The 27,285-nt window shown below is 58.6% G+C and overlaps 1 protein-coding gene across 1 annotated transcript in view; it reads left to right on the top strand.

Annotated features, from left to right (window-relative positions):
- Window positions 1-27,021, top strand: part of setd1a (SET domain containing 1A, histone lysine methyltransferase) — a 32,079-nt gene extending 5,058 nt beyond the window's left edge. Inside the window, exons 5-21 of the mRNA XM_088916898.1 lie at window positions 1,492-1,613; window positions 1,773-2,002; window positions 2,633-4,463; window positions 4,549-5,595; window positions 6,251-6,430; window positions 6,521-6,608; window positions 8,630-8,796; window positions 8,911-8,953; window positions 9,643-9,898; window positions 10,003-10,118; window positions 10,810-12,317; window positions 12,534-12,879; window positions 13,300-13,472; window positions 14,878-14,988; window positions 21,980-22,099; window positions 22,476-22,613; window positions 23,414-27,021. Coding sequence (XP_088773024.1) covers window positions 1,492-1,613; window positions 1,773-2,002; window positions 2,633-4,463; window positions 4,549-5,595; window positions 6,251-6,430; window positions 6,521-6,608; window positions 8,630-8,796; window positions 8,911-8,953; window positions 9,643-9,898; window positions 10,003-10,118; window positions 10,810-12,317; window positions 12,534-12,879; window positions 13,300-13,472; window positions 14,878-14,988; window positions 21,980-22,099; window positions 22,476-22,613; window positions 23,414-23,587 — 6,650 coding nt within the window. The 3' untranslated portion in view covers window positions 23,588-27,021. The remainder of the gene's footprint in view (window positions 1-1,491; window positions 1,614-1,772; window positions 2,003-2,632; window positions 4,464-4,548; window positions 5,596-6,250; window positions 6,431-6,520; window positions 6,609-8,629; window positions 8,797-8,910; window positions 8,954-9,642; window positions 9,899-10,002; window positions 10,119-10,809; window positions 12,318-12,533; window positions 12,880-13,299; window positions 13,473-14,877; window positions 14,989-21,979; window positions 22,100-22,475; window positions 22,614-23,413) is intronic.
- Window positions 27,022-27,285: the final 264 nt, after the last annotated feature.

Consider the following 27,285-nt stretch of genomic DNA (forward strand, 5'->3'; position numbering starts at 1 on the left):
TGGACTCACCCTGACGCACAGCAGAGACCAGTCCTGTGTTCACTGTATCCTCTCTGTACACTGGACTCACCCTGACGCACAGCAGAGACCAGTCCTGTGTTCACTGTATCCTCTCTGTACACTGGACTCATCCTGACGCACAGCAGAGACCGGTCCTGTGTTCACTGTATCCTCTCTGTACACTGGACTCATCCTGACGCACAGCAGAGACCAGTCCTGTGTTCACTGTATCCTCTCTGTACACTGGACTCATCCTGACGCACAGCAGAGACCGGTCCTGTGTTCACTGTATCCTCTCTGTACACTGGACTCATCCTGACGCACAGCAGAGACCGGTCCTGTGTTCACTGTATCCTCTCTGTACACTGGACTCATCCTGACGCACAGCAGAGACCGGTCCTGTGTTCACTGTATCCTCTCTGTACACTGGACTCATCCTGACGCACAGCAGAGACCAGTCCAGTGTTCACTGTATCCTCTCTGTACACTGGACTCATCCTGACGCACAGCAGAGACCGGTCCTGTGTTCACTGTATCCTCTCTGTACACTGGACTCATCCTGACGCACAGCAGAGACCAGTCCTGTGTTCACTGTATCCTCTCTGTACACTGGACTCATCCTGACGCACAGCAGAGACCGGTCCTGTGTTCACTGTATCCTCTCTGTACACTGGACTCATCCTGACGCACAGCAGAGACCAGTCCTGTGTTCACTGTATCCTCTCTGTACACTGGACTCATCCTGACGCACAGCAGAGACCAGTCCTGTGTTCACTGTATCCTCTCTGTACACTGGACTCATCCTGACGCACAGCAGAGACCAGTCCTGTGTTCACTGTATCCTCTCTGTACACTGGACTCATCCTGACGCACAGCAGAGACCGGTCCTGTGTTCACTGTATCCTCTCTGTACACTGGACTCATCCTGACGCACAGCAGAGACCGGTCCTGTGTTCACTGTATCCTCTCTGTACACTGGACTCATCCTGACTCACAGCAGAGACCGGTCCTGTGTTCACTGTATCCTCTCTGTACACTGGACTCATCCTGACGCACAGCAGAGACCAGTCCTGTGTTCACTGTATCCTCTCTGTACACTGGACTCATCCTGACGCACAGCAGAGACCGGTCCTGTGTTCACTGTATCCTCTCTGTACACTGGACTCATCCTGACGCACAGCAGAGACCAGTCCTGTGTTCACTGTATCCTCTCTGTACACTGGACTCATCCTGACGCACAGCAGAGACCAGTCCAGTGTTCACTGTATCCTCTCTGTACACTGGACTCATCCTGACTCATAGCAGAGACCGGTTCTGTGTTCACTGTATCCTCTCTGTACACTGGACTCGCCCTGACTCACAGCAGAGACAGGTTCTGTGTTCCCTGTATCCAGTTCAGTGTAGAAGGCTGGCTGTGGAGATATGGTTAGACAGCATATGTGAGGCAGCAGCAGTGACCCTCTGTGTCTCTCTTCGTGTCTCTCTGTGCAGGACAGCAGAGAATGAAGTACTACGACCTGATTGTCAGCGGCTCCTACACGCCTCAGACTGTCCCCACTGGGGGCAAGGCCCTGTCCGAGAGGTTCCTGCCCCCTCTGGCGCACCCCGACACGGTGAGCGTGGGGCAGGGGAGGGGGGTGTAATTCCCAGCCCGATGAACCGGCGGTGTGCTAGCCTTCTGACCTCTGACCTCCCCGTTGTCCTCTCCCCTCGCCTCGCGGTCTCTCCTGCCCCAGACTGACTCCTTGTCCATCTCTCCCTCTGCTTCCCAGCTGACGGAGCTGCGGAGACGGGTGTCCACGGACGTCCTCACCCCGGGGGGCAGCAACACGCCCTGCTCTGTGGACACCGGCTTCTCCAGTGATCAGAGGATGGACACGCCCTCCTCCTCGCTGGGGGGGCCCTATACCCCCGGCTCTTCCGCCTCCTCGCAGGGCGGGGGCACCCCCTACACGCCCCGCTCCGGCACGCCCTACTCCCAGGACTCGGCCTACTCCAACAGGTCAGCTCTGGCGCCCGGCAGCTCTTGTTAACTGGTCACTTAGCTGACAGACATTGGCTTAACGGCCGAGTGGCCAGCCCAGCTGTGTAGAACGACACTGTGTTTCCTCACGTGCTTTTTAAAGCTTGTAATTAAGGGTGGAGTTTTCAGTGGTTTAGCCCAGGATTCGAGACCCCAGGAGTCCTGGAGATCCCCAGTTCAGTGAGTCTTATAGGTCCCCCTCAGTCAGAGGGGCTCCAGCCCCAGTCCAGTGAGGCTTATAGGTCCCCCTCAATGAGAGGGTCTTCAGCCCCAGTCCAGTGAGTCTTATAGGTCCCCCTCAATCAGAGGGGCTCCAGCCCCAGTCCAGTGAGTCTTATAGGTCCCCCTCAATCAGAGGGGCTCCAGCCCCAGTCCAGTGAGGCTTACAGGTCCCCCTCAATCAGAGGGGCTCCAGCCCCAGTCCAGTGAGTCTTATAGGTCCCCCCTCAATCAGAGGGGCTCCAGCCCCAGTCCAGTGAGGCTTATAGGTCCCCCTCAGTCAGAGGGGCTCCAGCCCCAGTCCAGTGAGTCTTATAGGCCCCCCTCAATCAGAGGGGCTCCAGCCCCAGTCCAGTGACGTGTCTTGACTCTTCCTCTCCCTCTGTCCAGGCACGGTGGCGCTGGCTTCAGCGGGACCAGCCTGAGCGGCTCCTACCCGCAAGACCACCTGCTGTCTTCCTCCTGCTCCTCCTCCTCCATCTCCTCCTCTTCCTCGGGGTTCAAGCCCCCCCGCTACCACGACGACCCGTACCCCGCACACCTGCCGCCGCTGCTGCCCCAGGACTCGGCCTACTCCCGCCGGCCCGGCCAGCCGTACCCCCCGCCCCTGAGCTCCTTCCTCCCCAGCGACGCCCCCTACCCCCCGCCATACGGCAACGCGGGCGCCCCCCCGCTCCACCCGGCCCAGTACGACGCCCCCGCCCTCCCGGACCCGGGCAGGGAGTCGGGGCGCTACGGCCCCTCGGCGGGCTCGCGGCGGGCCTCCGACAGCCGCTCCTACCACCACCACCACCTGGACGGCGGCGGCGCCTCCAAGTCCTCGTCCTCCTACCACTCCCACCACCACTCGGAGCGCCGGGAGGACCGGGGCTACCGCAGCGGCGGGGGCGGGGGCTCGGGTTCGAGCTCGGGGCACCGCTCCGGGGAGGGGGGCTACCACCACCACCAGCGCCACCGCAACCACCACCACTCGCACAACCACCACGGCGGCGGCCGGCGCAGGAGCAGCCGGGACCGCGACGGCGAGTACGCCAACAGCTCGGACCTGCGCTACTCCCAGGGCCGGGGCGCCGGCGCCGCCGGCTCCGTCTCCCTGACCTCCCCGGCCGCGGCCTCCTCTTCCTCAGGCCCCGGCAAGGACCACCCCCTCCCGCCCTCCTCCTCCTCCTCCTCGTCCTCCTCCGACCCCTCGCTCCCGCTGTCCTCCCGACTGGAGCAGGTCTTCCGGCCCCAGGCCCCGGGCAGGGGGGGCAGCGGCGCCGGCGGCGACAGGGACTACCGCGTGCTGGCGCCGCCCCCTCCCCCCCCGCCCCTGCCCCCCGCCTCCGTCATCACCGCCGCCGTCGCCGAGAGTTACGGCCCCCCCGCCGGCCCGCTCCACCTGGACGACTACTTCCCTGCCGAGCGGAGCCCGCCACCCGCCTCCGCCGAGCCCCCCACAGACTGGGCCCCGGCGCCCCCCCGCTCCCCTCCCCCGGCCGAGCACTGCCCCTCGGAGTCCCCCGCGCCGGCCCACCACCCCACGCTGATCTCCTCCTCCTCCTCCTCCTCCCCGCCCGCGCCCCCCCTGCCACCCCCGCTGGCCTCACCCTCCTCCTCCTCGCCCCCGCGGCGGCGCGCCGCCTCGCCGGAGCCCGACTCCACCAACGAGAGCCTGCCCTTCGTCTACCACAGCAGCAGCCTGGACTCGCGCATCGAGATGCTCCTGAAGGAGCAGAAGACCAAGTTCTCCTTCCTGGCCTCCGACGAGGAGGAGGAGGAGGGGCAGGAGGAGGGAGAGGAGGGGTCGCGGCCACAGGGAGAAGGGGAGGGGGAGGAGGAGGAAGAGGAGGAGGGGGAGAAGGGGAGCGCGGAGGGGCAGGAGGCGCAGGAGAGGGAGCACGAGAGGCGGCGCAGGGAGCGGCGCCGCGGCGGGGACCGGGACACGGAGGGGGCGCGCGGCCGCCGGGGGGAGAAGGAGAGCCGGCGGCGGAGGGCCTCGGGCAGGAAGGAGGGGGCGCAGAGGAGCCCCGCTGCCACCTCCTCCTCCGCCTCCACCTCCTCCTCTTCCTCCTCCTGCTCTTCCGCCCTGCCGCCCCCTCCGTCGGACCCCGCCACCGCACTCCCCGAGCCTCTGTGTGGGGGGCAGGAGCCCGACGAGACCCCCCACTCCACGTTGACCCTCCCCTGCCCCCGGACCGAGAGCGGCGACAGCCCCCCCGTGCACAATGGCCAGGGGCAGGTGAGTCTGGCGCGCCGCGGTATGTGTGTGTGTCGTTTTACCGCTCATCTCTCCAGCCTGCCTAACCTCTCTGTCCATCCCACAGTCCTCTCCCCACTCCTCCGGCGAGGACATGGAGATTTCCGAGGAAGAGGAGGAGCCGGGGCTGCCGTCCGCCCCTGACCAGGCTCCCCAGGCCATCCCCGGCGCGGCCCCGACCTCCGACCCCTCGGACTCCGCCGGCTCAGACGCCGCGCAGCAGCAGCAGCAGCAGCAGCAGCAGCAGCAGCAGCAGCAGCAGCAGCAACAACAGCAGCAGCAGCAGCAGCACTTCGGCACCGTCCTGCCCCCTCCCCTGCCTTCCTTCCCCCCTCACATGCCCCCACCTCCCCCCGGGTTCGGCCTGCAGCCCCCGCCCGGGCTGCCCCCGCCCCTGTCCCACCTCGAGTACCCCCCGCTGCCGCCCCCCCACCACCCCGTCTATGACTACGCCAGCTCCATGGAGCTGGTGAGCCAGTACACGGGCGGCGCCCCCATGTCCTTCCAGATGCAGACACAGATGCTCAGCCGGCTACACCAGATGCGCCTGGGGGGTTGCCAGGGCAACGCAGGAGCCAGCAACGGGGCGGCCGGCAGCAGGGTGGGCGGGGCCGCTGAGATCCGGGACCCTGACTTCAGCGCTTACCCCCCCTCTCACGGGCCGCCCCACCTTCACAGCCTCCCCCCGCCCCCGCCCCACGCCTACCTGGACCAAGACGGGGCACGCTTCGACCAGGACCACCGCTACGGCCCCCCGCCCATCGCGCCTCTCCCTTACGGATACCCTGAGCCCCCCCACCCACACTCCCTGCCCCCTCCCCACCCGCACTCGTGGCCCCACTGCCTGCCGCCACAGTTCCCCCCTTACCACCCCTCTCAGAACCTCTACGGCCCCCTGTCGCCCTCGGCGACGTCCTCTTACCCCGGGTACAGTGCGCTCCCGCCCCCCCCGGCCCAGCGGCACCCCCACGAGGCCACGGTGGACCTGGTGCTGGCCGCCCTCATCCAGGAGATGAAGAACATCATGCAGAGGGACCTGAACCGCAAGATGATCGAGAACATCGCCTTTGGCACCTTCGACGAGTGGTGGGAGAGGAAGGAGCGCAAGGCCAAGGTACAGCCCTGGCAGCGGGGCGCAGGCGCGGGGACATGGGGGGCTGAGAGACGGGGCGCAGGCATGGGGTGCAGGGACAGAACAGAGACGTGGGAGACTGAGACACACGGGGTGCACGCACGGAGAGACGGGGCGACACGGGGGGCAGGCACGGAGACATGGGATGCAGAGACAAAACAGAGACATGGGGCACGGAGACATGGGGTGCAGGCATGGAGACAGGAGGCTGAGATACGGGGCACAGGGACGGAGACGCCGGGGCGCAGGGACAGAACAGAGACGTGGGAGACTGAGACACACGGGGCGCAGGCACGGAGAGACGAGGCGCAGGCATGGAGACGGGGCAGGCACAGAGACATGGGATTCAGGGACAGAACAGAGACATGGGGCGCAGGCATGGAGACACAGGAGGCTGAGATACGGGGTGCAGGGACAGAACAGAGACATGGGGGACTGAGACACGGGGCGCAGGGACAGAGATATGGGGGGCTGAGAGAGGAGGCGCGGGGAGGGAGAGGGGGGGCCGAGAGACGGGGCACAGGGACAGAGTAGAGGGCAGTGAGAGATGGGGCGCGGGGACGGTGGACAGGGCAGTGAGACACAGGGCGTGGCTGGCTAACACATTGGCATGTCTGTCTGTCTGTCTGTCGCCCAGCCGTTCCAGACGGTGGTGAAGGCGCCGGTGCACGAGGAGGAGAAGAAGAAGGAGGAGAAGGCGGCGGCGGCGGTGAGCCGGCCGCGCGAGGCGGCGCTGCTGTCGCTGGTCGACTGGGCCAAGAGCGGCGGGCTGGAGGGCTTCTCTCTGAGGGGAGCGCTGAGGCTGCCGTCCTTCAAGGTACCGCGAGCGAGCCGCGCCTGGCCCGCGAGCCCGAGCGGCACGTCCGCCCCGCGCCTCCGCGTCTAACGCTCCCCGTGCCGTCCTCAGGTGAAGAGGAAGGAACCGCTGGAGCTCTCCGAGGCCGGAGACCTGAAGAGGCCGCGACCTTCGACCCCGGCCGATGAGGATGACGACGGTGAGTCAGGCCGGCCCTTTCTCGCACTCCTCTCCCCCTGGGCTGGGGGCCAGGGTCTGCGGCAACCGGGGCGCGAGCAGGAGGGGGAGAATCCCGAGGGAATCGGGAAGCAGGGATACACAGGGAGCAGAGCCAAAAGGCAAACCAAAACCGTAGGGTCAGGTGACACGCTACTGCCCTGACCACAGTTCCTCCCACCCTGGTCCCTGACAAACTCGGGGTGCGCATGGTTCCCCGTCTTGAGCTCCGTATCCCCGGTGGTCTCGGACCAGAGTCCGTGGTCTCGGTCTGTTCTCGTACGAGCGCTCCCCCTGTCATTGGTACGGGAACGAGAACAGTCAAGGTCTGTCTCGGCAGCCCACGCGCACTGAATCACAACGGCAAGGCTGGAGGTGTCAGGGTTGTTTCAGTGTCAGTGCTGAAGATGAAGTGGAAGTTGAGGTGCCTTTTGAAGAGAAGCGTTTATTATAATTCCATTGTTTTGTGTAATGAAATCAGGGATGCACTCATAAAGGGAAAAGTAGCAGTCACGGGTGATTTTGATTTTCCACCACATAGACCGAGAAAAGCTTCTCAGTGTCCATTAACCCATCTCTCCAGTTCAAATTAAACAAACTTCATTGGTACAGTGTGTAATTACAGTCTTGCTAAAGCAGATAAAAGTAACCGCAACAACCACAACAGACATTTACAGTGTAGACACTGTTTTATTGGACAGTTGGATAAGATAAGATCACTTTATTGGCCATATACAATCTGTTGCATTAGGAATTTGTCTTTTCACATACCCCAGCTTGCTCTCCACGAGACACACAGACAGGGAGAGAAGCTGGGGTTCAGAGCGCAGGGTCAGCCATTTATACGGCGCCCCTGGAGCAGTTGGGGTTAAGGGCCTTGCTCGGGCCCAACGGAATAAAGTATTCCTCTGCCGGCAGCGGGATTTGAACCAGCAAGCTTACAGCCACAGGCGCAGATCCTTAGCGCCACCGCTCTGCCTAAAGAGCACACAAGGGATCGTCCGGAATTTAAACCCGGGACCTCTCACACCCTAAGCCAGCGAGCCACGCCTGCTACAACACATAAAACACATAAAACTTTATTTAGAGACAGGCTCACTGTTCCTCAGGCTGTGACAGGAGATCACACACTGTATTATTATTATTGAGAGATAAGCTCACTATTCCTCAGGCTGTGACAGGAGATCACACACTGTATTATTATTATTGAGAGATAGGCTCACTGTTCCTCAGGCTGGGACAGGATATCACACACTGTATTATTATTGAGAGACAGGCTCACTGTTCCTTAGGCTGGGACAGGAGATCACACGCTGTATTATTATTATTGGGAGACAGGCTCACTGTTCCTCAGGCTGTGACAGGAGATCACACACTGTATTATTGTTATTGAGAGACAAGCTCACTGTTCCTCAGGCTGGGACAGGAGATCACACACTGTATTATTATTGAGAGACAGGCTCACTGTTCAGGCTGTGACAGGAGGTCACACGCTATTATTATTATTATTATTATTATTATTATTATTATTGAGAGACAGGCTCACTGTCCCTCGGGCTGACAGGAGATCATATATTGGGCTGCAACACGGTTTGAGTTTCCTCCTCCAGCAGCTATTCTGATTCTGACAGGTGTGGGAATTCTGAGATTAGAGTTGGTGTCGGGGAGCTTCAGGACCAGCTGGCTGAGGGGGCTCTTCTCTAGGCTCAGCAGGGCCATGTGGTGGCAGGAATGCTGGTCCCTGTTTCTCAGTATTTCCAGTATTTGCTTGCTCTCTTCTGTACCTCGACCAGCAGTGGGTATTGGCCTGTTTTGGCCTTGCTCACGGAGGACGGTTTTCTCAGAGCTCTGTGTGCAGGGCTTGAAAGGGCTGTTTGTCCCATCCACTGCCGTAGAGGGTGATGGGTTGTGTCGCGCTTTCAGGTGATCATAGCCCGAGCATGGCAGGGGGTTGATGCTGTAGATCCTCCTTGTCAATTCCTCCCTCTCGGCCTTCTCCCTCAGACTCGTACCGGGACAAGGGGATGGGTCTCCTGGGCCACGCGGACTCCGGGACGGGCCCAGGAAGGGACGGGGACGGGGCCCGAAGGAAAGGGCGACTGAAGAGGCGGAAAGCGTTCGACCTGGACAGCGAAGGAGAGGAGACTTCGGAGGGCTCCTCTTCAGACAAGGTACAGCTCCCCTCCCCAGGCCTGTGCTCCTGTTGCACTGTGGCTTTGCCACCGGCAAGAAATACGGAATTAAATGGCCACAAAATATTCACTCCTGTGCTTTGATCACACCAGGAGGATGACGATGACGACGACGACAGTGACAAGGACTCGGAAGGTAGGTTTCGCCTGTTTTATTTCTGAAAGTTAATTTATTAGACTGAGAATGGTTTTATAATCCCCAGGGGGCAATATAACATAGACAAGAACAAGAAATTAATCTGTGGTGAAAGGGGATTTGGCCATATATATCATAGATGACAGTATTACATGGACTGTAGGGGGTTATCTGTATGAATCCCTCTCTCTCAGTGCAGTGTTAATGTACTGGAGTGTCCAGTCAGTGTGTCTGTATTAACCCCTCTCTCTCAGTGCAGTGTTAATGTACTGGAGTGTCCAGTCAGTGTGTCTGTATGAACCCCTCTCTCTCAGTGCAGTGTTAATGTACTGGAGTGTCCAGTCAGTCAGTGTGTCTGTATGAACCCCTCTCTCTCAGTGCAGTGTTAATGTACTGGAGTGTCCAGTCAGTCAGTGTGTCTGTATTAACCCCTCTCTCTCAGTGCAGTGTTAATGTACTGGAGTGTCCAGTCAGTCAGTGTGTCTGTATTAACCCCTCTCTCTCAGTGCAGTGTTATTGTACTGGAGTGTCCAGTCAGTGTCTGTATTAACCCCTCTCTCTCAGTGCAGTGTTAATGTACTGGAGTGTCCAGTCAGTCAGTGTGTCTGTATTAACCCCTCTCTCTCAGTGCAGTGTTAATGTACTGGAGTGTCCAGTCAGTCTGTTTACTCGTCCCTCTCTCTCTGCAGACGAGGCTGTCAGTGAGGGCTCCTCGAAGGTGGACTCTGATGATGAGAGTGCTTCCTCCTCCGACTCGGAAAGCAGCTCGGGCTCATCGTCCTCTTCCTCTGAGGACGAGGAGGATGACGAAGAAGAGGATGAGGAGGAGGGGGCTAGAGTGGAGGAGGGAGTAAGCGAGGGGGAGGACTCGGTCGACACCATGGATGAGTCTACAATGGACAGCTCCGCCCCGGACGCCGAGGACAGGGAGAGAGAGAAGGACAGGTAGACCCAGTAGCTGGACAGAGAAACAGGCAGTGTAGTGCAAAGTGTGATGGTTAGCCCAGCTGTAAGATAATTCCTAAAACACCTTCCTTGTGTTTTTTCAGTGAGAAGGAGCGTCTCTTTCCATCGTCAGCTATTGCTGCCGCCATTCCAGATGGGTCAAAAGTCAGTGTGGCCTCAGCCGCACCAGACGTGCCCCAGACGGCAGAGGTCAAGACAGGTGAGACCATTCTCAGAGTTCCCAGTCCATCTGCATGGGGAGTTTTCAAGTCTATAAGTCTCAGAGAGTGTGTGTGTGTGAGGGAGTGATTGTGCAAGCACACTAGCCCTAGAGAGTGAGTGTGCGAGGGAGTGATTGCGCGAGTGCACATCTAAGAGAGTGAGCGTGCGAGGGAGTGATTGTGTGAGCGCACAAGCCCTAGAGAGTGAGTGTGCGAGGGAGTGATTGCGCGAGTGCACGTCTAAGAGAGTGAGCGTGCGAGGGAGTGATTGTGTGAGCGCACAAGCCCTAGAGAGTGAGCGTGCGAGGGAGTGATCGCGCAAGTGCACGTCTAAGAGAGTGAGCGTGCGAGGGAGTGATTGTGTGAGAGCACAAGTCCAAGAGAGTGAGCATGCGAGTGAGTGACATTGTAACCAGACAACTCACTAAATGCTTGAATAACTCCTAGGAGAGGGAGAATGGACATTTCTGGAGTTGATACAAACAACAGTATATGATCCGCATACAAAGCGATTTGATGATGTTTAGCAGACCTGAATTAAAACCTGTAATATCACCGTGGCTTCTGATCTCCTCTTGCCCATGGTGCTACAGCTAATGCAAATGAAAGCAGGAAAAGAGGACAGGCTGTTGGTGTCAGTCTGTGGCCAGGGTTCGCTGACGCCCCCTCGATTATGTTTCTGTCCTTCAGCGAGAGGCGAGGAGCAGCGATCGGAAGCAGCTGTGCCCCCTGCTGGCCAGTTGGCCACTGCCGCCTCCGCACCATCCCGCCGAGAGGAGCCCTCCCCAGTGCTGCTTCTGCCGCCCCTCAAGAAGCGCCGCAAGACCGTGTCCTTCTCCGCGGAGGAGGGCCCCGCGCCCTCGCCCGGGCCCCTGCTCCTGCCCCCGCTGTCCCCCTCGCCCTCCCCCTCCCTGCTCCTGTCCCCCGTCAGGCCGCAGCCCCCCGAGTCCATCCTTACGGCCCCCGCGCCGCCCACCGCGGCCTCGCCGCCCTCCCCCAGACCGGACCGGCCGTCCCCCGTCCTGCTGCCCTTCGCCACCAAGCCGGGCGAAGGGGGCGCTCCGCTGCCCGTCCCCCAGCCGCCGCCCCACGCCTCCGTCCTCACCGTGCCCCCTCCCGTGCGCTCGCTGCGGCCCGACGACCAGAAGCGGCCCGCGCCCCCTCCCCCCTCGCCCCCCGCCCAGAGCAAGTCCCCCTCGCGCCGCTCCAGCAAGGACTCCCCCAAATCGCCCCCCGCGGCTGGCCCGGCACCCCAGGTCTGCCGCACGGTGCACAACCTCCCGCTGGACCATGCCTCGCTGGTGAAGGCGCCCTCCGAGGAGCCAGCCGCCCCCGCCCCCGCCTCGCTGCGCGGGCGCCCCCGGGGCCGGCCCCGCAGCGTCAGCCTGTCAGCGCCCCCCCTGCCGCCTCCCGCCGCCGCGGAGGACGAGGACGAGGAGGAGCAGGGGCAGGGAGCGGGAGACGGGGCGCGGGGCCTGAGGCTGAGGGAGCAGCTGGGGGCGTCCAGTCTCTTGGAGCTGGCCCACACCTCCTCCCCGCCCTCCGCACCCCCCGACCTGTCCGTCCTGGCCGACGTGGCGCTCAAGCTGGAGCCGGAGGCCCCCGACTCGGAGGAGACGGAGACGTCGGACGAGGCCGAAGAGCAGCAGCTCCAGCAGCAGCAGCCTGAGCAGGGGCCGCCCCCCGGCCCGTACCCCGAGGGGCTGGCCGTGTGGCTGGAGCACAACTACTCCAAGCCCCTGGCCCCGCCACCGCCGCCCCCCACCCCCGCGGCCGCTGCCGCTGCCCAGAAGAAGGCCCCCAGACCCGAAGCCCCACCCCCCACCGACATCAACCACCATCCCATCTCCGGGGTGCTGGAGGCGCCCGAGGAGGTGATCGGGGAGGCCCCCTGCGCGCCGGGCCCAGCCCGGGCTGACCCGCTGGACCTGCTGCCCCCGCTGGCCGCCGTCGCCGCGTTCGAGGACGCGGAGGGCGGCGATCGCACCCTGGCCTCTGCCGCCCCGGCCCCGGCCCCGGCCCCAGCCCCCGCCCCCGGGACCCCCCCGGCCAGGCGCAGGGGCAGCGGGCCCCCGGAGGAGGAGAGGGGGCGGGTCAGGAGCCGCGGCCGCAAGAAGAGGAGGAAAGAGAAGCAGGAACAGCAGCAGAAGCAGAAGGAGCGACAGAGCCGGAAGCAGAGGAAGAGGAGGCAGGCGGAGGTGAGTCCGGCCCGTCCCGGGGGAGGGCAGGTCAGTGTGTGACGCCGTGGGGGGGCTCAGTGCTGTTTGTGCTAACCTCTCTCCTCCTCTACTCTCTACTTCCTTCCCCCCCTCCCTCTACCTCCTCCTCTTCTTCTCCTGCTCTTTTCTTCCTCTCCCCTCTCTTTCTCCTCCTCCCCACTTCTTCCTTTACCTCCCCGGGTGCCCCCGGAGCAGGAGGAGGATGTGGATGTGGAGGACCTGGAGCCGGGAGAGGTGAACTCGGACGAGGAGGAGGAGGAGGAGGGGGGCGAGCGCCGGCGCGAGCGGGCGGGTGAGGAGCTAAGGAAGAGCGAGCGGCTCTTCCTGCAGCAGACGGTCACGCCCAGCGGCCCGCTGGCGCCCCCCGCCCTGCAGTACGAGCAGCGCAGCGAGTTCGAGCAGATGACCATCCTGTACGACATCTGGAACTCGGGGCTGGACGTGGAGGACATGCGCTTTCTCAAGATGACCTACGAGCGGCTGCTGCAGGAGGACCACAGCACAGACTGGCTGAACGACACGCACTGGGTCCACCACACCAATATCCTTTACTGCTGCGGGACGGTGGCTGGCTGAGCCCCAGACACGCAGAGCCCCACGTTAGCAGAGCCCCGAGATCTGCAGAGCTCCAGACTCGTGGAGCCCCAAGATCCACAGAGCCCCAGACACGCAGAGCCCTTACGATCCACAGAGCCCCAGACTCGCAGAGCCCCACAATCCATACAACCTCACGATTTGCAGAGCCCCATGATCCACAGACACACAGAGCCCGGCAATCTGCAAAGCCTCACGATCCGCAGAGCCCCGTGATCCGCTGAGCCCCAGACTTGCAGAGCACCGAAATCCGTCAAAATAGAGCCCGGTAATCCAGAAAACCCCCTAATCCATCCGCGCCCGTCGGCACCGCCGTCCGTCTGCCGTCAGCCGCCCCTGTCGGCGTTGACCTTGACGACCTCCTCACTCACCAACATCCCGAACCCGCGGCGGAAGAAGAGGTCGCAGGACGGGCAGCTGCGCGAGCATAAGACGGGCTGCGCGCGGAGCGAGGGCTACTACTCCATCAGCAAGAAGGAGAAGGACGTCTATCTCAACATCTACCCCGTCACGGCCCGCGAGCTGGAGTACGACAGCCAGGTGAGCGGGCCGAGCCGGGGCACGCCTCGCTGACAGGAGGGGAGCGACCGGAGCGAGCTGGGGGGAGTGTCAGTGGGAGACGGGAGCACGGGGGTGTGTGTCAGTGGGAGACGGGAGTGTGGGGGTGTGTCAGTGGGAGACGGAAGACGGTGGGGTGTCAGTGGGAGACGGGAGTGTGGGGGTGTGTCAGTGGGAGACGGGAGTGTGGGGGTGTGTCTGTGGGAGACGGAAGATGGTGGGGTATCAGTGGGAGACGGAAGTGTGGGGGTGTGTCAGTGGGAGGCGGGAGCAAGCGGGGCGTGTGTCAGTGGGAGGCGGGAGTGCAGGGGGTGTGTCAGGCGGAGACGGGAGTGCAGGGGGGGTGTCAGTGGGAGGCAGGAGTGAGCGGACTGGTGTGTCAGTGGGAGACGGGAGTGTGGGGGGGTGTCAGAGGGAGACACGAGCGAGCTGGGGGGGTGTCAGTGGGAGACGGGAGTGTGGGGGGTGTCAGAGGGAGACGCGAGTGAGCTGGGGGTGTGTCAGTGGGAGATGGGAGAGCGGTGGAGGGTGTCAGTGGGAGACGGGAGTGTGGGGGGCTGTGTCAGTGGGAGACGGGATCGCGGGGCTGTGTCAGTGGGAGACGGTACCGTGGGGGGGGTGTGTCAGTGGGAGATGGGAGCACGGTGGGGTGTGTCAGTGGGAGATGGGAGTGAGCAGTCGGGTGTGTCAGTGGGAGACGGGATCGTGGGGCTGTGTCAGTGGGAGACGGGAGTGTGGGGGGTGCGTCGGTGGGAGATGGGAGAGCGCGGGGGGGTGTGTCAGTGGGAGACGGAAGACGGGGGGGGTGTGTGCGGGAGACGGGAGCGAGCAGGGGGTTGTCAGTGGAAGACGGGAGTGTGGGGGGGTGTCAACGGGAGTGCGGAGGGGGGTGTCAGGGAGACGCGAGCGATCGGGGTGTGTCAACGGGGGTGTGGGGGGGTGTCAGCGGGAGATGGGAGTGTGGGGGGTGTGTCAGAGGGAGACACGAGCAAGCTGGGGGTGTGTGTCAGTGGGAGACAGAAGACGGGGGGGTGTCAGTGGGAGACGGGAGCACGGGGGGGTGTGTCAGTGGGAGACGGGAGCACGGGGGGGTGTGTCAGTGGGAGACGGGAGCGCGGGGGGGTGTGTCAGTGGGAGACGGGAGCGCAGGGCGGGTGTCAGTGGGAGACGGGAGCCGGGGGGGGTGTGTCAGTGGGAGACGGGAGCGCGGGGGGGTGTGTCAGTGGGAGACGGGAGCGCGGGCGGGTGTCAGTGGGAGACGGGAGCCGGGGGGGTGTGTCAGCGGGAGACGGGAGCCGGGGGACAGGGTCGGTAAGGGGGTCTCAGAGGCTGAGAGCTGTGTCGAGTGTCCAGCGCCCTCACGGCGTGTCTCTCCCGCTGTGGCCAGGGTACGAACCGCGTGCTGTCGGAGCGCCGCTCGGAGCAGAGGAGGCTGCTGAGCGCCATCGGGACGCAGGCCGTGATGGACAGCGACCTGCTCAAGCTGAACCAGCTCAAGGTGAGTCTGGAGAGCTGAACGGTGTGTCGTCAGGGGAGTCTTCACACGCAGGCCGAGGCGCGGCCTTTCAGAGACTGGCCTCACACTGGAGCATAACATAACTCTTGTGTTATTCACACCCTTGGGGGTTTCAGCAAGGTAATCTATAGAGAAAATGGAAAAGAGACACGGGATCCAACCCAGGAGACAGTGTAGACACAGGATCCGAATCTTGGAAGGTCTGCTGTTTTTCTGAGCTGTCTTGTAGTCTTGTCTGTTCAAGACTGAAGAGATTCAGTTTTTAGCCTTTAGTTCAGACTAGAGAGACTCAGTTCCTTCAGCCTTCAGACTCAGACTATCTGTGTCCCCTCTCTCTCTCTGTGCAGTGGCAATGTGCTGTATTGATCCTCTCTCTCTGTACAGTGGCAGTGTGCTGTATTGACCCCTCTCTCTCTCTGTGCAGTGGCAGTGTGCTGTATTGACCCCTCTCTCTCTCTGTGCAGTGGCAGTGTGCTGTATTGATCCTCTCTCTCTCTCTGTGCAGTGGCAGTGTGCTGTATTGATCCTCTCTCTCTGTACAGTGGCAGTGTGCTGTATTGATCCTCTCTCTCTCTGTGCAGTGGCAGTGTGCTGTATTGATCCTCTCTCTCTGTGCAGTGCCAGTGTGCTGTATTGACCCCTCTCTCTCTCTGTACAGTGGCAGTGTGCTGTATTGATCCTCTCTCTCTGTGCAGTGGCAGTGTGCTGTATTGATCCTCTCTCTCTGTGCAGTGGCAGTGTGCTGTATTGATCCTCTCTCTCTGTGCAGTGGCAATGTGCTGTATTGATCCTCTCTCTCTGTACAGTGGCAGTGTGCTGTATTGATCCTCTCTCTCTCTGTGCAGTGGCAGTGTGCTGTATTGATCCTCTCTCTCTGTGCAGTGGCAGTGTGCTGTATTGATCCTCTCTCTCTGTGCAGTGCCAGTGTGCTGTATTGATCCTCTCTCTCTCTCTGTACAGTGGCAGTGTGCTGTATTGATCCTCTCTCTCTCTGTGCAGTGGCAGTGTGCTGTATTGATCCTCTCTCTCTGTGCAGTGCCAGTGTGCTGTATTGATCCTCTCTCTCTGTACAGTGGCAGTGTGCTGTATTGACCCCTCTCTCTCTCTGTGCAGTGGCAGTGTGCTGTATTGATCCTCTCTCTCTCTGTGCAGTGGCAGTGTGCTGTATTGATCCTCTCTCTCTCTGTGCAGTGGCAGTGTGCTGTATTGATCCTCTCTCTCTGTGCAGTGGCAGTGTGCTGTATTGATCCTCTCTCTCTGTGCAGTGGCAGTGTGCTGTATTGATCCTCTCTCTCTCTGTGCAGTGGCAGTGTGCTGTATTGATCCTCTCTCTCTCTGTGCAGTGGCAGTGTGCTGTATTGATCCTCTCTCTCTCTCTGTGCAGTGCCAGTGTGCTGTATTGATCCTCTCTCTCTGTACAGTGGCAGTGTGCTGTATTGATCCTCTCTCTCTCTGTACAGTGGCAGTGTGCTGTATTGATCCTCTCTCTCTGTACAGTGGCAGTGTGCTGTATTGACCCCTCTCTCTCTCTGTGCAGTGGCAGTGTGCTGTATTGATCCTCTCTCTCTCTCTGTGCAGTGGCAGTGTGCTGTATTGATCCTCTCTCTCTCTGTGCAGTGGCAGTGTGCTGTATTGATCCTCTCTCTCTGTGCAGTGGCAGTGTGCTGTATTGATCCTCTCTCTCTCTCTGTGCAGTGCCAGTGTGCTGTATTGACCCCTCTCTCTCTCTGTGCAGTGGCAGTGTGCTGTATTGACCCCTCTCTCTCTGTACAGTGGCAGTGTGCTGTATTGATCCTCTCTCTCTGTGCAGTGGCAATGTGCTGTATTGATCCTCTCTCTCTGTGCAGTGGCAGTGTGCTGTATTGATCCTCTCTCTCTCTCTGTGCAGTGGCAGTGTGCTGTATTGATCCTCTCTCTCTGTGCAGTGGCAGTGTGCTGTATTGATCCTCTCTCTCTCTGTGCAGTGGCAGTGTGCTGTATTGATCCTCTCTCTCTCTCTCTCTGTGCAGTGGCAGTGTGCTGTATTGATCCTCTCTCTCTCTGTGCAGTGGCAGTGTGCTGTATTGATCCTCTCTCTCTCTCTGTGCAGTGGCAGTGTGCTGTATTGATCCTCTCTCTCTCTGTGCAGTGGCAGTGTGCTGTATTGATCCTCTCTCTCTCTGTGCAGTGGCAGTGTGCTGTATTGATCCTCTCTCTCTCTGTGCAGTGCCAGTGTGCTGTATTGATCCTCTCTCTCTGTGCAGTGGCAGTGTGCTGTATTGATCCTCTCTCTCTCTCTCTGTGCAGTGGCAGTGTGCTGTATTGATCCGCTCTCTCTCTGTGCAGTGGCAGTGTGCTGTATTGATCCTCTCTCTCTCTGTGCAGTGGCAGTGTGCTGTATTGATCCTCTCTCTCTCTGTGCAGTGGCAGTGTGCTGTATTGATCCTCTCTCTCTGTGCAGTGGCAGTGTGCTGTATTGATCCTCTCTCTCTCTGTGCAGTGGCAGTGTGCTGTATTGATCCTCTCTCTCTCTCTGTGCAGTGGCAGTGTGCTGTATTGATCCTCTCTCTCTCTCTCTCTGTGCAGTGGCAGTGTGCTGTATTGATCCTCTCTCTCTCTGTGCAGTGGCAGTGTGCTGTATTGATCCTCTCTCTCTCTGTGCAGTGCCAGTGTGCTGTATTGATCCTCTCTCTCTGTGCAGTGCCAGTGTGCTGTATTGACCCCTCTCTCTCTCTGTACAGTGGCAGTGTGCTGTATTGACCCCTCTCTCTCTCTGTGCAGTGGCAGTGTGCTGTATTGACCCCTCTCTCTCTGTACAGTGGCAGTGTGCTGTATTGACCCCTCTCTCTCTCTGTGCAGTGCCAGTGTGCTGTATTGATCCTCTCTCTCTGTGCAGTGGCAGTGTGCTGTATTGATCCTCTCTCTCTCTCTCTCTGTGCAGTGCCAGTGTGCTGTATTGATCCTCTCTCTCTCTCTCTCTGTGCAGTGGCAGTGTGCTGTATTGATCCTCTCTCTCTCTCTGTACAGTGCCAGTGTGCTGTATTGATCCTCTCTCTCTCTGTGCAGTGGCAGTGTGCTGTATTGATCCTCTCTCTCTCTCTGTGCAGTGGCAGTGTGCTGTATTGATCCTCTCTCTCTCTGTGCAGTGGCAGTGTGCTGTATTGATCCTCTCTCTCTGTGCAGTGGCAGTGTGCTGTATTGATCCTCTCTCTCTCTGTGCAGTGGCAGTGTGCTGTATTGACCCCTCTCTCTCTCTGTACAGTGGCAGTGTGCTGTATTGATCCTCTCTCTCTGTGCAGTGGCAGTGTGCTGTATTGATCCTCTCTCTCTCTGTGCAGTGCCAGTGTGCTGTATTGATCCTCTCTCTCTCTCTGTGCAGTGGCAGTGTGCTGTATTGATCCTCTCTCTCTCTGTGCAGTGGCAGTGTGCTGTATTGATCCTCTCTCTCTGTGCAGTGGCAATGTGCTGTATTGACCCCTCTCTCTCTGTGCAGTGGCAGTGTGCTGTATTGACCCCTCTCTCTCTCTGTGCAGTGCCAGTGTGCTGTATTGACCCCTCTCTCTCTGTGCAGTGGCAGTGTGCTGTATTGATCCTCTCTCTCTCTGTGCAGTGGCAGTGTGCTGTATTGATCCTCTCTCTCTGTGCAGTGGCAGTGTGCTGTATTGATCCTCTCTCTCTCTCTGTGCAGTGGCAGTGTGCTGTATTGATCCTCTCTCTCTGTGCAGTGGCAGTGTGCTGTATTGATCCTCTCTCTCTCTGTGCAGTGGCAGTGTGCTGTATTGATCCTCTCTCTCTGTGCAGTGGCAATGTGCTGTATTGACCCCTCTCTCTCTGTGCAGTGGCAGTGTGCTGTATTGACCCCTCTCTCTCTCTGTGCAGTGCCAGTGTGCTGTATTGACCCCTCTCTCTCTGTGCAGTGGCAGTGTGCTGTATTGACCCCTCTCTCTCTCTGTGCAGTGGCAGTGTGCTGTATTGATCCTCTCTCTCTCTGTACAGTGGCAGTGTGCTGTATTGACCCCTCTCTCTCTGTACAGTGGCAGTGTGCTGTATTGACCCCTCTCTCTCTGTACAGTGGCAGTGTGCTGTATTGACCCCTCTCTCTCTCTGTACAGTGGCAGTGTGCTGTATTGATCCTCTCTCTCTGTGCAGTGGCAGTGTGCTGTATTGATCCTCTCTCTCTCTCTCTCTCTGTGCAGTGCCAGTGTGCTGTATTGATCCTCTCTCTCTCTCTCTCTGTGCAGTGGCAGTGTGCTGTATTGATCCTCTCTCTCTCTCTCTCTGTGCAGTGGCAGTGTGCTGTATTGATCCTCTCTCTCTCTGTGCAGTGGCAGTGTGCTGTATTGATCCTCTCTCTCTGTGCAGTGGCAGTGTGCTGTATTGACCCCTCTCTCTCTCTCTCTGTGCAGTGGCAGTGTGCTGTATTGACCCCTCTCTCTCTCTGTACAGTGGCAGTGTGCTGTATTGATCCTCTCTCTCTCTCTCTCTGTGCAGTGGCAGTGTGCTGTATTGATCCTCTCTCTCTCTGTGCAGTGGCAGTGTGCTGTATTGATCCTCTCTCTCTCTGTGCAGTGGCAGTGTGCTGTATTGATCCGCTCTCTCTCTGTGCAGTGGCAGTGTGCTGTATTGATCCTCTCTCTCTGTGCAGTGGCAGTGTGCTGTATTGACCCCTCTCTCTCTCTGTGCAGTGGCAGTGTGCTGTATTGATCCTCTCTCTCTCTGTGCAGTGGCAGTGTGCTGTATTGATCCTCTCTCTCTCTGTGCAGTGGCAGTGTGCTGTATTGATCCGCTCTCTCTCTGTGCAGTGGCAGTGTGCTGTATTGACCCCTCTCTCTCTCTGTGCAGTGGCAGTGTGCTGTATTGACCCCTCTCTCTCTGTGCAGTGGCAGTGTGCTGTATTGATCCTCTCTCTCTCTCTGTACAGTGGCAGTGTGCTGTATTGACCCCTCTCTCTCTGTGCAGTGGCAGTGTGCTGTATTGATCCTCTCTCTCTGTGCAGTGGCAGTGTGCTGTATTGACCCCTCTCTCTCTCTCTCTGTACAGTGGCAGTGTGCTGTATTGATCCTCTCTCTCTCTCTGTGCAGTGGCAGTGTGCTGTATTGATCCTCTCTCTCTGTACAGTGGCAGTGTGCTGTATTGATCCCTCTCTCTCTCTGTGCAGTGGCAGTGTGCTGTATTGATCCTCTCTCTCTCTCTCTCTGTGCAGTGGCAGTGTGCTGTATTGATCCTCTCTCTCTCTGTGCAGTGGCAGTGTGCTGTATTGATCCTCTCTCTCTCTGTGCAGTGGCAGTGTGCTGTATTGATCCTCTCTCTCTGTACAGTGGCAGTGTGCTGTATTGACCCCTCTCTCTCTCTGTACAGTGGCAGTGTGCTGTATTGATCCTCTCTCTCTCTCTCTCTGTGCAGTGGCAGTGTGCTGTATTGATCCTCTCTCTCTCTGTGCAGTGGCAGTGTGCTGTATTGATCCTCTCTCTCTCTGTGCAGTGGCAGTGTGCTGTATTGATCCTCTCTCTCTCTGTGCAGTGGCAGTGTGCTGTATTGATCCTCTCTCTCTCTGTGCAGTGGCAGTGTGCTGTATTGATCCTCTCTCTCTGTGCAGTGGCAGTGTGCTGTATTGATCCTCTCTCTCTCTGTGCAGTGGCAGTGTGCTGTATTGATCCTCTCTCTCTCTCTGTGCAGTGGCAGTGTGCTGTATTGATCCTCTCTCTCTCTGTGCAGTGGCAGTGTGCTGTATTGATCCTCTCTCTCTCTCTGTGCAGTGGCAGTGTGCTGTATTGATCCTCTCTCTCTCTCTCTCTGTGCAGTGGCAGTGTGCTGTATTGATCCTCTCTCTCTCTGTGCAGTGCCAGTGTGCTGTATTGATCCTCTCTCTCTCTGTGCAGTGCCAGTGTGCTGTATTGATCCTCTCTCTCTGTGCAGTGCCAGTGTGCTGTATTGACCCCTCTCTCTCTCTGTACAGTGGCAGTGTGCTGTATTGACCCCTCTCTCTCTCTGTGCAGTGGCAGTGTGCTGTATTGACCCCTCTCTCTCTGTACAGTGGCAGTGTGCTGTATTGACCCCTCTCTCTCTCTGTGCAGTGCCAGTGTGCTGTATTGATCCTCTCTCTCTGTGCAGTGGCAGTGTGCTGTATTGATCCTCTCTCTCTCTCTCTCTGTGCAGTGCCAGTGTGCTGTATTGATCCTCTCTCTCTCTCTCTCTCTGTGCAGTGGCAGTGTGCTGTATTGATCCTCTCTCTCTCTCTGTACAGTGCCACTGTGCTGTATTGATCCTCTCTCTCTCTGTGCAGTGGCAGTGTGCTGTATTGATCCTCTCTCTCTCTCTGTGCAGTGGCAGTGTGCTGTATTGATCCTCTCTCTCTCTGTGCAGTGGCAGTGTGCTGTATTGATCCTCTCTCTCTGTGCAGTGGCAGTGTGCTGTATTGATCCTCTCTCTCTCTCTGTGCAGTGGCAGTGTGCTGTATTGATCCTCTCTCTCTCTCTGTGCAGTGGCAGTGTGCTGTATTGATCCTCTCTCTCTGTACAGTGGCAGTGTGCTGTATTGATCCCTCTCTCTCTCTGTGCAGTGGCAGTGTGCTGTATTGATCCTCTCTCTCTCTCTGTGCAGTGGCAGTGTGCTGTATTGATCCTCTCTCTCTCTCTGTGCAGTGGCAGTGTGCTGTATTGATCCTCTCTCTCTGTGCAGTGGCAGTGTGCTGTATTGACCCCTCTCTCTCTGTGCAGTGGCAGTGTGCTGTATTGATCCTCTCTCTCTGTGCAGTGCCAGTGTGCTGTATTGATCCTCTCTCTCTGTGCAGTGGCAGTGTGCTGTATTGACCCCTCTCTCTCTGTGCAGTGGCAGTGTGCTGTATTGATCCTCTCTCTCTCTGTACAGTGGCAGTGTGCTGTATTGATCCTCTCTCTCTCTCTGTGCAGTGGCAGTGTGCTGTATTGATCCTCTCTCTCTGTGCAGTGGCAGTGTGCTGTATTGACCCCTCTGTGTGTTTGCTCTTCCCTCTCAGTTCCGCAAGAAGAAGCTACGATTCGGCCGCAGTCGGATTCACGAGTGGGGGCTGTTTGCCATGGAGCCCATCGCGGCTGACGAGATGGTGATCGAGTATGTGGGCCAGAACATCCGCCAGGTAAGATGGGGGTTCCCTGGTTTCTCCGATACCTGCCCTCGTAGCATCGCCCCCTGGAGACTGCAGCAGGCATTCCTGCTCGGGAAACACGAGTGGCAATCGTTCATTAGGACCGGGTTGCTGTGGCCCCTGGGCGGCCTGGTGCTGTGTCAGGTGGTTACTGGGGATGATGGGATTGCACCAGTGTGCGACCCCACCTGGACAATGCGCCAGTCTGCTCATGCCAGCTCTCACGGGGGAGGAGAGCAGAGTGATGAAGCCAGTTACGAGACGAGGATAATTAGGAGGCCGTGATTGGTAAAGGCCAGGTGGAAATCTGGCCAGGACGCCGGGGTGCCCGTGCTGTGCTGTGACTGATGTGGGCGTGTTGTGGCAGGTGGTGGCGGACATGCGGGAGAAGCGTTACGCCCAGGAGGGCATCGGGAGCAGCTACCTGTTCAGAGTCGACCACGACACCATCATCGACGCCACCAAGTGTGGCAACCTGGCCCGCTTCATCAACCACTGCTGCACGGTGAGTACACACGGCCTGACACCCCTTCACTGACCGCCGCTGCACCCTGGGGTACCGACACCCTTCACTGACCGCCGCTGCACCCTGGGGTACCGACACCCCTTCACTGACCGCCGCTGCACACTGGGGTACCCACACCCCTTCACTGACCGCCGCTGCACCCTGGGGTACCGACACCCCTTCACTGACCGCTGCTGCACACTGGGGTACCGACACCCCTTCACTGACCGCCGCTGCACCCTGGGGTACCCACACCCCTTCACTGACCGCCGCTGCACACTGGGGTACCGACACCCCTTCACTGACCGCTGCTGCACCCTGGGGTACCGACACCCTTCACTGACCGCCGCTGCACCCTGGGGTACCGACACCCCTTCACTGACCGCTGCTGCACACTGGGGTACCGACACCCCTCACTGACCGCTGCTGCACCCTGGGAAACTGACACCCCTTCACTGACCGCCGCTGCACCCTGGGGTACCGACACCCCTTCACTGACCGCTGCTGCACACTGGGGTACCGACACCCCTCACTGACCGCTGCTGCACCCTGGGAAACTGACACACAGTGTGTCCATACCAATACATACCAGTACCTGTGCTGAGACAAGTTTTTTAATTAGTATAACTTGTTGATTTATATTTTACTGAGTTACAGTGTGCTCTCCCGGGAAGTGAACCCACAACCGTCTGGTCAGGAATCCAGATCCTTAGCCACTGTATCCAGTCGCCCCGATATCCGGTGTATGGAACTGGGATCCCTCGCCCCTCACCCCCCCTCTCCCTCCTTTCTCCTTGCAGCCGAACTGCTATGCGAAGGTGATCACACTGGAGTCGCAGAAGAAGATTGTCATCTACTCCAAGCAGCCCATTGGCATCAACGAGGAGATCACCTACGACTACAAGTTCCCCATCGAGGAGAACAAAATCCCCTGTCTGTGCGGGACGGAGAACTGCCGGGGCACGCTCAACTAGAGGGGCCGCGCCGCAACCCGTGTCCCGTTCGTGCTGCGCCCCCAGTTTCAGTCCTCTTCCCTGCGATCTTCACCCTGCAGGACACCTCCAGGCCCCACAAGCTGTTCCCAGCCGTACACCTCCAGGCCCCACATGCCCTGCCCCCAAATACAGCTCCAATATCTGCGTGCTGTGCCCTAAAAAACCCTTCCAGTGCCCACACGCTGTTCCCCAAAATACAGCCCCAGTTCCTAGATGCTGTTCCCCAAAATACAGCTCCAGTATTCACATTGTACCCTAAAATACAGTTCCGGTACCCACACATTGTACCCCCAATACAACTTCAGTACACATGATCCACACCCCAAAATACAGCTCCGGTACACACATGCTGTACCCCAAAATACAGCTCCAGTACCTACATGCTGTGCCCCAAAATACAGCTCAAGTATCCACAATCTGCACTCCAAAATACAGCTCCAGTTCCCAGATGCCTTACCCCAAAATACAGCTTTGGTACCCACGCTCTGTACCCTAAAATACAGTTCTAATACCCACACATTGTACCCCCAATACAACTTCAGTATCCATGATCTGCACCCGAAAATACAGCTCCAGTACCCCATGCTGTACCCCAAAATACAGCTCAAGTATCCAAGATCTGCACTCCAAAATACAACTCCAATACCCAAGTGCTGTGCCTCAACATACAGCTCTGGTACCCACACGCTGCACCCCAAAATACCGCTCCAGTACCCACACACTGTACCCCCCACTACAGCTCCAGGACCCATGAGTTGTACTTCGCAGTACAGCCCCAGTACCCAGTCTGTACCCCAAAATACAGCTCCAGTACCCACATGCTGTACCCCAGAATACTGTTCCAGTACCCACGTGCTGACACCCACCCCTCAGGGGAGAGCTGTATTTTAGGGTGCACCTTCTGTAACCCATGTCTCCCAGAGCTAACAACACTGACTCCCCTCACCCCTGGCGCTCCGGACGCCCACTCCCCTCGCGCCTGGCGCACATGACCGCGGGAGCTTGGAACCACGGTCCACGTACCCCTGAAGGGCAGTCATTCATTCTCCATAGGAAAGCTGGGCCAGATTCTCCTGCAAAGTATGTAGGCCTTTTACAGAAGCATGAAGGCTTGAGGGCCGTTAGGCTCTAGACCGAGCCGCCCCTGATTTCCTAAATGAAGGACTGTGAGTGGCGTTACACAGGCGCACAAGCTCAGCACTGTACAGAAGCGTCCGATCAGAGTTCAAACAGACAGCTTGCTTGCCCCCGAGTGTCCCACAGGCCCCTGCGCAGTGTTTAAAGAGGCCACTCTATAAAAGCATGGAGCTGAAAGGTGTAGGGGGGGAGGGGGTGTCTCCCGTACTCTGAGAACAGCTGGTGAAGGGTCTGAAGAGAGAGCCTGCCCATACTGGAGTTACAAATAGCAGTTTCCCTTGATTCTTGCCAACAGCACTTAAAATTTCAGAGCCTAGCCGCTCAGTTTCAGGAATGAAAACTCTAGCACTTTATCGCCCTATAGAAAACATTTTTAGGGGGAACACAAAAAACGTCATGCCTATATGATCGTTCAAAGTCTCGTTTTTGAATCAGGCTTAACTTCCCCGTACAGGTGAATTATGGAGCCAGAATCGTGCCTGCAGTTCTTACATTGCACACCAGGGGGCAGCGCTGTATCAAGCTGGCTGTTGCTTCTTTGCTTTGCTGCGTTACAACATGAATTCCATTGAAATCTAAACTGAGGGTCTCCAGCCCAGGTTCTTGAGAGCCTTATTCCAGTTACTTAGATTTTACTTAAGGTCAGCTGCGCCTCTGCATTCCTGATTAATTAAACGAGCGATCTGTTCGATTCAGAAGGGCCTGCGGTCCCACATGATCTTTAAATTCACTTGGCACCTCCTGCTTGACTGATGACAGTGGTTGTGATGGAGCCTTCAGTGGTGAATTATACACCCAGCTGGGCCTGGGGCTCCCCAGCACCGGGGTTGGAGACCCTAATCCTGAATTTGTGGTCCCACAGTCAGGAATCTCCTTACTCCTGGTCACGGAGGGCTTTTCTGCCCGAGCTCTTGGCCACGTCGGCTGAGTCGGCTGTCGAGTGCACTGGTCTGGTCTCAGCTGCAGTGCCCCAGTCACAGAGGTGAAGCCCGGGCTCCTTACACACCCTCGTCTCGGGAGGGTCACTGTTACATAGATCATAGATCCTTTGCCCTGCTGGACACGTTGTTTGAGAGTACAGGATGGCCTCATCTTCCAGTCCTGGCTGTCCACTCCCTGACCGAGAGGCCGTTTTATACCGTAGTGGTTGTAATGGCAGGCGCCGGCCTCCCGGCGAGCTCGCCGATGCGTCCCGAAGATCGGTGGTCGCTCCCGCACAGGCAGTGGCCAGCCCGCACGAGCCTCAGTCGTCCCCTTCAGATCCAGCGACGCGCTCAAAGCGCACAGCGTCGGTCCTGTGTCTGCCAGGACCGGACAGAACGTCCCCTTGGTCCCGTCTCCGTCTGCCGGCCACTGGCTCTGGCTCAGATCCATTTACAGGCCTGGCTTGGCCACTGGGTCACCGGGCCGGAGCTGGCCCCTGGGCCTGCAGCGCAGCGCAGAGCGGGCAGAGATCACCAGAACCCCTGACCCCCCTTGCCTAAATCACCACTTTAAGTGAGATGGCCTCTCCGATGACCCTTGGAAGTGTTAAAGGGTTGAAGGGGTCTGGGCCCCTGAAGGTCAGAGGTCACGCTGGGGTGTGAGGGCGTCTGTTCTCAGAGGGGGCCAGTGGGTTAGCTGCTTTCCTGCAAGGCAGGATGGGATAGGAAGGCCCCCCCCAGCGGTGGCGGTCCCCTTGGGTGGCATTTGATGTGGTTAAGGACACGCTGTTCACAAGCTGGGCAGCGGGATCTGGGAGAGAGATGGGGGGGTGGCTGTTCGAAGGGAACTTCTGACCCCTTTAGGGTTTCGCTGAAGTGGGCAGCCATACTTCCGCTCATCAGAATTGACGGGGGGGGGGGGCTAACAGCGACCTTGTTCAGACCGGGTCAGGCTCTGCACTGTGTGAGGGGTACCGACAGAGCTCTCCCCCTCGGAGCATGGGGATCTGGCCCGGCTGAGAAATGGACAGTCAGGCCAGGGGTGTGGGGCTGTGGGGGCGAGGGGAGTCAGGCTGTCAGCATTGATTCTGTCCTGTGTTCATACTTGTAAAATATTTAAAAATTCAAAAGGAGCTTTTCAGTGCAAAGGAAGCAGACGAGCTGTACATATTGTAGATGTGGCTGTTTCTTGTAGAAACACGCGTTATTGCTCTGTAAATACGTTCTGTTCTTTCCTACTTCAAAAGTGTACATAAGTTTCCATTGTTTTTTTCGTTTTAATTTTATTTTTTTCTCTTGTATTAATGCGTTCAACCCTTTATTAATGGTGCATTAAAATATTTTTTAAAAAAAGGTGACAACAGTGTGTGTTTTCTGTTCATTTAAAAGGCCCTTGCATTCCTGCAGTCCCTGGGCCCCCCCTCCCAGGAGCCCCTGTCTAGCAGCCCCTGCACCCCCTCTCCAAAGAGCCCCTGTCCTGCAGTCCCTGCACCCCCTCCCAGGAGCCCCTGTCCAGCAGTCCCTGCACCCCCTCTCCCAGGAGCCCTCGATCGCAGAGAACTGAACATGCACAAGGTTCCTAATATTGTGAACAGAAAGGAACCCTGTGGAAGCAGG

This window comes from Atractosteus spatula, chromosome 5 (assembly GCF_055471065.1).
Source record: "Atractosteus spatula isolate fAtrSpa1 chromosome 5, fAtrSpa1.hap1, whole genome shotgun sequence".
In the NCBI taxonomy this organism is placed as follows: domain Eukaryota; kingdom Metazoa; phylum Chordata; class Actinopteri; order Semionotiformes; family Lepisosteidae; genus Atractosteus; species Atractosteus spatula.